This window comes from Aotus nancymaae, unplaced genomic scaffold (assembly GCF_030222135.1).
Source record: "Aotus nancymaae isolate 86718 unplaced genomic scaffold, 86718_ANA_hifiasm-v0.15.2.pri h1tg000040l, whole genome shotgun sequence".
NCBI lineage: Eukaryota > Metazoa > Chordata > Mammalia > Primates > Aotidae > Aotus > Aotus nancymaae.
Genome location: NW_026988454.1, coordinates 15,836,828 through 15,849,901, shown reverse-complemented (window position 1 = coordinate 15,849,901; position 13,074 = coordinate 15,836,828). Strand labels below are relative to the sequence as shown.

The 13,074-nt window shown below is 39.2% G+C and overlaps 1 protein-coding gene across 4 annotated transcripts in view; it reads left to right on the top strand.

Moving 5' to 3' along the window:
- The window catches only part of ESR1 (estrogen receptor 1), a 452,118-nt gene that overhangs the window by 412,099 nt on the left and 26,945 nt on the right, over nt 1-13,074 (top strand). For all 4 annotated transcript variants that reach the window (XM_012452215.3, XM_064360565.1, XM_012452199.3 and 1 more), the window contains one exon: nt 1,512-1,645. In XM_012452215.3, coding sequence (XP_012307638.1) covers nt 1,512-1,645 — 134 coding nt within the window. The remainder of the gene's footprint in view (nt 1-1,511; nt 1,646-13,074) is intronic.

The following is a 13,074-nucleotide window of genomic DNA, read 5'->3' as shown; positions in this document are numbered from 1 at the left end:
TCTATTGTACAAGCTATTTGAAAGCAATGTTTGAACTATCAAAATTTAAAATACATAAGCCCTTTTGTCTAGCAATTCTACTTCTAAGAATTTATTCTATAGCTATCTGTACACATATCCAAAGACATAAACATAAGGATAGTCATTGAATGAAATGTCTGTAACAACAAAATACTTGAAATCAAACAAATGTTACCCAAGAAAAAAGTGATTAAAGAAAGTTTAGCATTCTGTTCAGTGAAAACATATTGAGCTGTCAAAAGAAACTGATGGAGAACTCCAAGATCTATTAACTAGAAACAAAACAAGGTGCTAAATGATGTGTTTAGTGTTCATGTTTTAAATGTTAATGTATTTCACAAATACATACTTGTGCATGCATAGAATATTTTAACTTGTTTCTGACTCCCTCAAACACAACGTGCCAAAATTTAACTTGTGATAAAATAATAATAATAATAATGAATTCCTTTCACGTGTAATATCTCACTAAAATTCTTCAACAACCCTGTGGAAAAGATACAGACACACGTTTTTAAATACTACATGTTACAAACCTTTGGTTTGCTTATTTAATAGTTGCAACTACTAATGTTAAATTCTTGATGCCAAGGTTAAAAGCCTGAACTTCTAAGAATGTCATGATTTGACACTTTTTCTGCCATCTCCTGACCTCCAGCACACCACTCTATGTTCTTTCATGCTGCTCCTCCTCCCATGTTTAGGACCCTCTTCCAAGGAGGCATTCACACCTCTGCTTGATGAAACCCTATATTAAAAACAAACTCATTCAAAAGTGGGCAAAGGATAAGAACAGACACTTTTCAAAAGAAGACATTTATGCAGCCAACAAACATATGAAAAATACTCATCATTATTGGTCATTAGAGAAATGCAAATCAAAACCACATTGAGATGCCATCTCACGCCAGTTAGAATTGTGATCATTAAAAAATCTGGAGATCCGCTCGAGTACTGCCTATTAGGTGAATCCTTACGTACCATCCCCTACAAACCAATGGGCTCAGCCCAGCCATAGCTATTGTAGTTGTTCCTGTATTTCAAAAACACTACAAAACGCATCTATCAGGACTTGTTATATTGGTTCAGGCCATGAGCATCTTGAGCTGAGGCACTGTTTTTATTCCTAGAGCTACCATATTGTCTAGAATATAGTAGCAGATCAATGTACATGTATTAGAGAAATCATTTACCCAAATCTTGATCATTTTCAATTACTTATAGGTTGAAGAATTCCATATTTAACATTACTGACTTGAGGAATGAACTATCCACCTCTTCTAAGAAGTTGAAATGAGAATGTTTTATTGATGGGAAATTATTTTTTGTCTTACCTTCTAGAATTCAAATGAATGTTCATGCTCCATGAAGACAATAGTTTTTTGTTAAAGATTTAGAACCAGTAGATTTTTATGAATGTGAACCCTTTCATGTCTTGTGGAAGATTTTCTGGTTTTTAATCTTTTCTTGTTGTTGTTATGTTTGAATAGGAACCAGGGAAAATGTGTAGAGGGCATGGTGGAGATCTTTGACATGTTGCTGGCTACATCATCTCGGTTCCGCATGATGAATCTGCAGGGAGAGGAGTTTGTGTGCCTCAAATCTATTATTTTGCTTAATTCTGGTGAGTTGATAATACAAGAGAATTCAATGCTGGATGAAACATTTATTTGTATTTTTCAACCAGATACGACGTACCCATTCCAAAAGCATAATGTCATAAATGGAAAGAAACTACTGAAACGTATTTAAAATAACCTACCAACATTGCAGATTGCTTATGGGGTAGAACCATGCTAGCCAAGTAGACACATGAAAAATTGTAATTTGGCTTTGAATCAAATAGCCTTTGAGCTGAAATATTTGTATGCTTTCACAGATATGAGGATGTTTTCATTCAAATGGTACATGTATATAGACATATGTTAGTTGATAGTTATATTATGTCTGAAAATAAGTAGACCAAGTAACTCTGTTAAGAAATTGTGACCAATTCCAGGCTCCAGATAGTAAAGAAAGAAGGTTATTTGAGACAGACCATGTTTCTGGTCAAAACTGATTAGCTAAAAATATAGTTGGCTTAGAGATAGAAAAACCTGTTTCTAAAACAGAAGAATGTGGAATGCAATAAATTGTCCAGCTGAAAGAGCATTTTCCATTTGGTCTATGAAGTCTCATTCTACTGTCCCTTCATATTTATTTGTTTGAGAAAGCTTAGCTAAGAGCAGCATCTGTTTTGTTTTTTTGCTTTTGTTTTTTTGGTTTTTAATGTAGTGAGGTTGGTTGTTGTATAAAGAGTCATTCTACATCACCCTGCTGGAAACTATGGTTCAGCCTGAATTAGTGCCCTGACTCCACTCAGCCACTTGGTATTTAGATCTAAGCGTTAACTCTCTAAGCACTCATGCTCACATTGAGTGTCAGCTGTACAGCAATCCCTTTAAGCTCAACCTTTTCCCCTGGCTCTAACCCTACTTCGTGCCTCATCCCTTATTCTCACATAGAAATCACAGCTATTTTGAAGCCCTGGGCCTTAGTTTCTTATACCAGTAGACACACTCTCAAATTCCTCAACAGCTGAACTGTGGCTTGTATTGATCACAAACATAGAGAATCAGCACTTCCTTCTCTTTCCGTGTGTTTTTGTCTCATTCTGATGAGTGTCAATCCCTTCCCACAATTTCCCACTTTTCTTCCCCACTACTGCTAGTAACCTGCATTGCTTAATGGCTATCACAGTAATCATTCTCACTTATCAACTGATAAATGGAAATCTGTACTATTACACTAGGCAAGGACTGAATTACAGAATGAAGTCCCACGAAAAATAATATGATCCACACTAAGGAAGTGATTACCACTCCATTCAAGTTTCTGGTTCCACTCACATGCATTGTGCTTTTCATTTCAGTCGTTTGTCCTGTACATTGTAGGGTCCAGATCCCACAATGGCTCTTTATTGAATGAGAGTTCTGGGAGCAGTGCCACTCAGCTGCATGGTGCCAGGTCCTGAACCTGTGCCTTCTTCGGTGGAGGACTGGCACATGCGGACAGTTTTCATGTGGGCAATCTGGGAACTTCAGGGACGCCAGGCCTATCAAGTGTTAAGACTCCCACCCCACAGTTTAACTAAGAAAAAGAACCCCAGACAGGAAGTAAAATTAGCCAGAGTTGGATGATCCATACAAATGGATGCTCTGATCTTGGTAATAAAAATTTATTTTCTCCAGATCCATATCCTTTTCCTGGATTATTGTTTTGTGTCTGTTCCTATGACAGAGTGAGTTTTAAAACTATTATACAAAAAAAAAAAATCAGGATTTTGGCCATGAAAATGTTGGATATATAGACCCAGGGTTTTTACAATCCACAGGAAAAAGACTTTCAGTCCTCACAAGAAAGTGTTTTATTGAAGACTGGTACCCAAACCTCAAGACTGTATTTCCCACTGCAGGATTTGGCCCCTGTCTGCCTCCTTCTCAGACTAAAACTTTCATACTCCATCCTTGTGCCTTCACTTCTTTCTTAGGATCTTCTTTGCACTTCTTTGCTCTTGAAGGGCAGAAGTGCTATTGTAGAAATAGAAGCCACTGTATGCTGACATAGTTTACAGTTGTCTTTTTCATGAGATAACAGAGTGGCTGGCAGCTCCTCTTTTCTATCAAGGACAGTACTGCTGGCTCAGGAGAGCAGTAAGCAAACAACCCTATACAAAGCGAAATCACTCTTTTCCCTACAAAAGTGAGCTGTGCTGCAGAAGAGTGGCTCTGCTGCTGAGCAGGGCTCTTCGTGTCTCCTATTGTTCCTGAAAAACAGAATCAAAGAGGACAAGACTCTGACACACAATGCTGTGGCATTAGGAGCCTTTTTCAGAATAAAAAAGTAATCAGTTAGATGAAGGATGCCACAATCAACAATTTTTTCCCACAACTGGAGATAGGAATTTTTCTAAAAACCCAACCAATTCATGGCTCTGATATGGGGCAGCTCTACCTATCATGAGACAAATTACCAAGTGACTCTGACTAAGGGAATCTCTGACAGGGGCCAAGCTGGAAACGCTTTAGGAAACCTGAGCTAGAAGATGCCTTTCTGACACTGGGAAACAAAACCTCAGTGTATGGAGGAACCCAGGGTTTTGTGCTGAGCCCCAGTCGCCAAGGTCTGAGAAGGCTGGGTTTACATTGGCCCTGATATTTTGGCCGAGGTGTAAGGGGAAGTGAAAGGTTGTTGTGAGGACCTGCTCGGAATGTCTTTCTGGAAGTTTGGAGAGGGTCTCTCAATTGCCAAAATCTCCATGGGAAGCCATCTTCACAGGCTGCTTGGGAGTGGGAGATATTCGTCATCATTTCTGCCCCATTTAGAATAATTTATTACTTTGCTTGCAAAAACCCAGAATCATCCATAGGACACGCATTGTTTGTTTTTCCACTCCACACCAAAGTAGAGAGGCATTCCTGGTTAATCCAAAGATGCCAACTTCAAGACATTCTGAGAACTAGTTGGACAGAGCTCAAGGGTAGGGCAAATCAGATCAGAAGCGATGGGCTCAGGGCAAAAGCTTGTAAAGCAGCAACCATGGAGGAAGGATGGGAACTGGAGCTGCAAAGGGGGCCTCAGTGAAGGCTCTGAGCCTGCCCACGGTGTCCCTTCTGCCCAATGGGACTTCAGTTTTCCTGCATAATAATTCAAATAGTTCTCATTTTTCTAGGCCCAGCTCACCTTATTCAGAAGTTTTGCTGCTACCCGAGTCCATTATGAATTTCCTTTCTAGTCTATTTCAATTCTAGAGTCAGTACCACACAATCTAGCATTTGGTTAGTTGGTTGATTTCATTCACTATCAATAATTCAACAGTTATTGAGTTCCTACTTTGGACTTTGTGCCAGATATACAAAAATGAATGTCACCGTTGTGTGGATTTTTTTCTTTGCATTTTTTTTTTATTGTACTTTGGGCTCCGGGGTACATGTGCACATCCTGCATTGTGCAGGATTGTTATAGGTACATACATGCCGTGGTGTTTTGCTGTCTCCATCCCCCTGCTCACCCCTTCACCCCATCGCCTACATCAGGCATTTCTCCCAGTGTTATCTCTCCTCATCCTCCCTGCCCCCTGCTGTCCCTCCCCTCCCATTCCCTCCACCCCCAACCTATCCCAGTGAGTGTTGTTCTCTTCCCTGTGCCCAAGTGTTCTCACTGTTCATCACCCACCTATGAGTGAAAACATGCAGTGTTTGGTTTTCTGTTCTTGTGTCAGTTTGCTGAGAATGATAGTTTCTAGATTTATCCATGTCTCTACAAAGGACACAAACTCGTCGTTTTTTTTATGGCTGCATAGTATTCCATGGTGTATATGTGCCACATTTTCTTTGTCCAGTCTATCATTGATGGGCATTTGGGTTGGTTCCAGGTCTTTGCTGTCATAAACAGCACTGCAACAAACATACGTGTGCATGTGTTTTTATAAGAGAGTGATTTATAATCCTTTGGGTATATACCCAGTAATGGGATTGCTGGGTCAAATGGAATTTCTATTTCTAGATCCTTGAGGAATGGCAACATTGTCTTCCATAATGGTTGAACTAATTTATGCTCCCACCAACAGTGTAAAAGTGTTTGCTTTTCTCCACATCCTCTCCAGCATCTGTTGTCTCCAGATTTTTTAATGATCACAATTCTAACTGGTGTGAGATGGCATCTCAATGTGGTTTTGATTTGCATTTCTCTAATGACCAATAATGATGAGTATTTTTTCATATGTTTGTTGACTGCATAAATGTCTTCTTTTGAAAAGTGTCTGTTCTTATCCTTTACCCACTTTTGAATGAGTTTGTTTGTTTTTTCTTGTAAATCTGCTTTAGTTCTTTGTAGATTCTGGATATTAGCCCTTTGTCAGAGAGGTAGATTGCAAAATTTTTTTTACTATTCTGTTGATTTCCAGTTCACTCTAATGATTGTTTCTTTTGCTGTTCAGAAGCTCTTAAGTTTAATTAGGTCCCATTTGTCTATTTTGGCTTTTGTTGCTGTTGCTCTTGGTGTTTTAGTCATGAAGTCCTTGCCTGTGCCTATATCCTGAATGGCGTTGCCTATGTTTTCTTCTAGGGTTTTTATGGTGTTAGTTCTTATGTTCAAATCTTTAATCTATCTGGAGTTAATTTTTGTATAAGGTGTAAGGAAGGCATCCAGTTTCTGCTTTCTGCACATGGCTAGCCAGTTTTCCCAACACCATTTATTAAATGGTGAATCCTTTCCCCGTTGCTTGTTTTTGTCCGGTTTGTCAAAGATCAGATGGTTGTAGATGTGTGGCATTGCTTCCGAGGCTTCTGTTCTATTCCATTGGTCTATATCTCTGTTTTGGTACCAGTACCATGCTGTTTTGATTAGTGTAGCCTTGTAGTATAGTTTGAAGTCAGGTAACATGATGCCTCCAGCTTTCTTCTTTTTGCTTAGGATTATCTTGTCTATGCGGGCTCTCTGTTGGCTCCATATGAAGTTTAAAGTGGTTTTTTTCCAGTTCTGTGAGAAGGGCAATGGTAGCTTGATGGGGATAGCATTGAATCTATAAACTACTTTGGGAAGTACGGCCATTTTCACAATATTGATTCTTCCTAACCATGAGCATGGAATGTTTTTCCATCTGTTTGTGGCCTCTCTTATTTCCTTGATCAGTGGTTTGTAGTTCTCCTTGAAGAGATCTTTTACATCCTTTGTTAGTTGTATTCCTAGGTATTTTCTTCTCTTTGTAGCAATTGTAAATGGGAGTTTGCTCATGATTTGGCTCTCTGTTTGTCTGTTATTGGTGTATAGGAATGCTTATGATTTCTGCATATTGGTTTTGTATCTTAATACTTTGCTGAAGTTGCTTATCAGCTTAAGGAGGTTTTGGGTTGATACGATGGGGTCTTCTAAATATATGATCATGTTGTCTGCAAATAAGGACAATTTGACTTCTTCTTTTCCTGATTGAATGTCCTTTATTTCTTTTTCTTGCCTAATTGCTCTGGCTAGAACTTCCAATACTATATTGAATAGGAGTGGTGAAAGAGGGCATCCTTGTCTAGTGCCAGTTTTTAAAGGGAATGCTTCTAGTTTTTGCCCATTCAGTATGATATTGGCTGTGGGTTTGTCATAAATAGCTTTTATTATTTTGAGATACATTTCATTGATACCTAGTTTATTGAGAGTTTTTAGCATAAAGGGCTGTTGAATTTTGTTGAAGGCCTTCTCTGCATTTATTGAGATAATCATGTGGTTTTTGTATTTGGTTCAGTTTATGTGATGGATTACATTTATAGATTTGCATATGTTGAACCAGCCTTGCACCCCGGGATGAAGCCTACTTGATTGTGGTGGATAAGCTTTTTGATGTGCTGTTGTATTCAGTTTGCCAGTATTTTATTGAATATTTTTGCATCAATGTTCTTCATGGATATTGGCCTGTAGTTTTCTTTTTTAGTTGTGTCTCTGCCAGGTTTTGGTATCAGGATGATGTTGGTCTCATAAAATGATTTGGGAAGGATTCCCTCTTTTTGTATTGTTTGGAATAGTTTCAACAGGAATGGTACCAGCTCCTCTTTGTATGTCTGGTACAATTCAGCTGTGAACCCGTCTGGATCTGGACCTTTTTTGGTTGGTAGGCTATTAATTGCTGCCTTGACTTCAGACCTTGTTATTGGTCTATTCAGGGTTTCAGCTTCTTCCTGGCTTAGTCTTGGGAGTGTACAAGTGTCTAGGAATTTATCCATTTCTTCCAGATTTACTGGTTTAAGTGCATAGAACTGTTTGTAGTAATCTCTGATAGTAGATTGTATTTCTGAGGAGTCGGTAGTGATCTTCCCTTTATCATTTTTTATTGCATCTATTTGATTCAGCTCTCTTTTCTTTTTTATTAGTCTAGCTAGTGGTCTATTTTGTTGATCTTTTCAAAAAACCAGCTCCTGGATTTATTGATTTTTTTGAAGGGTTTTTTTTGTGTCTCTATCTCCTTCAGTTCTGCTCTGATCTTAGTTATTTCTTGTCTTCTGCTTGCTTTTGAGTTTTTTTGATGTTTGCATTTTTTACGTTAACCTGGATTTTTCTCTCATTCTTTATGCATATGTTTTCTAATCTCCCTATAAACTACTTGTATTTTTTTTTATTCCTCACAGTCCATTTAGCCTGTGGACTGTCAACAGATGTTACATCTTTCAGTCATTTAATAGATGCTTATTTGTTAGACGTGGCCAGGAGGACCTGGAAAGTCCTCATTTTTCCCATCTGTTCTTACCATTCTGAAATGTATCATGCTCTTCAGTGCTCCACAGATCTAGATTATATCAAATTGTTAAATGGAAAAAGCAATGCCCATCTCCTTGGGTTATTGTGGATAAGGGGGAAATTGCGTATGAAGTGTCTATTGCAGTTTATGGAACAAAGTAGGCCCTTAGTCAACAACAGCTATCATCATCACTGATGAGAATCTCTGGCTTAAATGGAATAAGTTCGTGTCTTTTTTCACTGTAATGAAGTGTTTTAGTTTAAAGGCCTTTATCTAGGCTTACAATAAGAAAAAAGTGGGGACTCCAGGGTAACACCAACCACAGAGACTGCCATGGCTATTATCCTGAGGCTGTTAATTATACCACTTAATTAGATTTAGAGAAAATTTAGAACAACATTTATCTTGTGGATAATAATTGATTGTGATGGGAACTTAATTGTCGAGAGACCTTGATGAAAGCTCCATGGTGAACTGCTGTGGAGTCACATGGGTTCATGCATCAGTCATCAGTGGGCCCACATTTTTCTGAGCTGCATAACCCTCCAGAATCCACTATTAGAAAACTACCCTTTCAGTGAATATTTCTCAAGGATCAGAAAAATTCCTATGTCAAAGCTTTTTAGGTAAAAATTTACATTCTCTAATAAATGTTTGGTTTGGCCTTCAAATTCAATTTAATAATTATTTCTGTATCTTTTTTGACCCCCTCCCCCTGTAAACATGGTTCTATATATTTAATTCTGAAGAGCCCCTTGCCCCATGAGGAACCAGCCAGACCGTGATTCCAGCAGTCCTCTGCCCCCTCTTCAACTATAGAATCTCTTTTTGCTCCTGACTCCACAAACCTTCTCCAGTTACCCAGATGCCTTCTGTGTGCTGCTGGTTTCTGCATCACTGTTAGCAGGGCCACTTGTTTCTCTGGAAATGTCTTATGCTCTTGAAATGCTATAGCCTTGCTTACCTGTTCATCCAAAACTGATCTTCAGGTAACATTTCTCCTTTAATCGATGGAATAATAAAGAGAAATAGGGTCAAAATTCATAGACATTTAAAAATCCAAGGTAAAAAGTTAAAAGAAAATAAGATAGGAGAAAAACTTACGGCACCATCTCTAAAATGTGTACTTCAGTGTTTGTTTAGCAAAAAAGAGGATATAGAATGTCAAAAGGAGCATGTATGCAAAACATAAACATGAAACACTGCCAGTTGCCATCTGTCATCTAGTCATGCTTTGTTAATGTGGCATATCTTGCCATGATGGTGCCCATATGAAACAAAGGATGCTCAAGCTGATGCCATACTGTTTGCTTTGATCAGAAGACACTCTCTGGTCAAGGAAGTATTTGTTTCATGGCTGATTATGACAAGTTTACATCACAAAGATTATTTTCTCTCTCCAGATCTGGATTGTTTGAACTCATGTCATATTATTAGACAATTACTTGGAACATTTGTGTTTTTAGATTTAGAAGTAAGACAGTGATTCAGAGAGTCTCTATATTCAGATGAAAGAACATTTTTAAAACATATTGACTATAAATATTGAAAATCATTAATTCTCCATAGTTGAAGGTTTCTGACAGGAAGAGTCCTTGGAAATTGCAAATGGGCACATTGTCCGATATGCCCATTGTTGTCACATTAGAGAAGATTGGATTCTGTCCTTTGTAATGCCAAGCTTCCTCTCCAGGGAACCTGCTTACTGTCATTATTTTGAGATAAATGGCCCTTCATAATTGTTAAGTGGTTCATTGTTTCCTCTCTGACTGACTGGATTCTGTAGGCAGCCACTTAACTTTGGAGACTTTCTCTGCTACCAACTTTTGGTGTTGCCTTGAGTTTGGTGTTGCCTTTGCTCGTTTCCTGAAAACATGGTATGGCATGGACTCTGTCATCAGAGAAGACTGAAGTCAAGAGAAGCAACTCTGCCACTTCCTTGGCAGAAGGAGAATGACTGATGTCCTTTGATGAACTGCTTCCCTGAGCCTAGTAAGAAAATAGAAATAATGATACTTAACTCACAGAATTGTTGTGATAATTGAAAGAATGACCAGTTAGTAAAGCATCTCGCCCCATGCGTAGCACAGGGTAGATGTACATGAGTGCTACTGAGCTTTAGTTATGCTCTCCAAATACAAAGCCTTAGTTGTTGTCACTGTGAAAGAAATTACTCTGTTCTTCTTAGCAGATAATCAATAAATTCCTGCGTGGAAATTCTGCAGGAGAATTTCAACCCATGCCATTTCGGGTTAAAAGATTGTATTCTCATGACGAAGATGTTCTTGTGAATAGAATCATCTCAGGTCCCAAATGGTGTGGATTTGGTCCTGCATCTTGTTGCAGAGCTCTCTTGGAGCTTCTGAGAGCTAGGGAAACTGAAGAGTTCTTCTGAGAACTGGGAAAATATTGGGAGTTTTAGTGTGAACTTATGGAAGGTGAGAAAAGGCAGCAGGTATTGAAAGACTGGAAATCTATACACTGTTCTGGATGTTAGGAACCGTTTTCCTTCCAAATTCGGACCTCAGGAGGAGAAGCTGCCTATCAGCTTGTGTCCTCAAGAGGACCAACAAAGGGGAATGCCATCTCCCAGATACTCGATTTGATGATCATTTTGTCCTACCTTCTCTCGGGTCCAGACATTATGTAAATTGGCATTAAGTTTGAATAATGTATGGACCCAGTTAGAAAGGAAAAAGTGCCCACCTTATTCCCCCAGTGCTGACTTAAAATGTTCTTAGTCGCGTGCCTGTAGTCCCAGCTACTCAGGAGGCTGCGGGAGGAGAATTGCATGAACCCAGGAGGCGGAGGTTGCAGTGAGCCGAGATCGCGCCATTGCACTCCAGCCTGGGTAACAAGAGCGAAACTCCATCTCAGAAAAAAAAAAAAAAAAATGTTCTTAGTATGTCAGTGTTCCTTAAATATGAATGGTTGTATCATCTACTTAAATAGACAACTGCACCAAATATAAATTGCAAATGTTTATAGCTCTTACGTAAGTATAGAAGCAAGACAAATTCATAAAGTAAATTTGAACTAAAAGGGAAACTGATAATAACAATGTTTTGTGTATTTAAGTCGCTGTTTGCACCATGTCTCAGGTAGACTCCTGGCTCCTTTGCATCTACATGGGAGGCTACCGAGCCTTCAGCCACAACTGGGTTCTCCCAGCACTTGCTCGTGCTCAGAACTGTGCCAAAACCTTTGCTCACCCAGTGTGCTGCAACATCCGTCATTTGGATCTGGCAGGAACACATCATTTATGCATTTTGTTTGCTTCTGTTCTGTATTTATTTGAGATACTTAAAATATAATTGCTAGATTCTAAGGCATTCACAGCATCTGTGAAAAGTGTGTTACTTAGGAAACAGTTCAGGATTCTATGGATTGTCTAGATTGGTGTGTCTTAACACTGACCACACAGTTCGTCTGTGGGTGTGAGGGAGGGGAGCTTTGAGAAGAATCTCTGTATGAGTGCCCACATTCAGAGACATCTATGTAATTATCCCAAAGTGGTGCCTTAATATCAACATTTGCTTAAAACCATTCCCCAAGACTAAAATTTATTACCAGGATTTAGAACCATCGACTTAATTGATGCAGAACACTCTGATATTAATGTCTCCATGTCATTTTGGAATATCATTAAGACAAAAGCATAAAATTTTAAAATTCTTAAAGACAATTTAAAGACCTCTGAGAATCCATCTTTAATTCTCAGGAGTATGTGGGACCTAGTTTGAAAATTACTAGCATAGACAACCACATTTCCACTAAAATAAAATAGTTCTCTAGTATATTACAAAACTACCCATTCTGCAAACTGCAAGGGAGCTGCTGATCATGCTTGGAACTGTGCCAGGCACTGCCTGCATAAAAATGAGTAAGGTCCACTTCTTCCATGGAATGGGTTGGGTAGGAGGCACAGATGATTCACGAATTATTTTAATATCATGAATTGAGGGCTGTAGTGAAAGTAAGCATTGAGTGCAGAGACCGAGCAAAAGAGTCCTTAGCTAAGGACTGATCTTTTGCTGAGTGACGAGGTCATTATGGGACCACCAGGCTTGATAGCATGTTGCATGGTAACAGATTAACACACCAAACAGCAGGAGCTGCAGCAGAGAAAGAGTTTAATAGTTGTGTGGCAGCCAAATCAGGAGACAGAAGGAAACCTCAAATCCACCTCTCTAAGATGTTTGGGGCTGGAGTTTTTAAGGGAATTCTGGCAGGAAGGAGGCTGAGGAGCTGGGGGTAACTGATTGGTTAGGCATGGGGAGGGGATAAGAAGGATATAGAAACTCCATTCTTGTACTGGGTCAGTTCCTTGGAATGGGTCCTCACTCTGGCTGGCAGCAGTGGACCCATTGGAATACAGGATCTGAAAAATATCTCAAAACGGCACACTTGAGGTTTTTTAACATCAAAGATGTTATCTATGGAAGTTTGGACTTTGTGACAAGGGCTATGTGACTTTGAAATGGTAAGTGACTGTAAGAAAGTGAGCTATAGCAGCAGCCCCCAACCTTTTTGGTACCAGGGACCAGTTTCACAGAAGAAAATTTGTACACAGATGGAGTGGGCTAGGGGATAGCTTTGGGATGAAACTGTTCCACCTCAGATCATCAGGCTTTAGTTAGATTCTCATAGGGGGCACACAGCTGAGATCCCTTACATGGACAGTTCGCAATAGGGTTCACACTCCTTTGGGAATCTAATGCCGCTGCTGATCTGACAGATGGCGGAGCTCAGGCAGTCATGCTTGCTTGCTCACCACTCACCTCTTACTATGC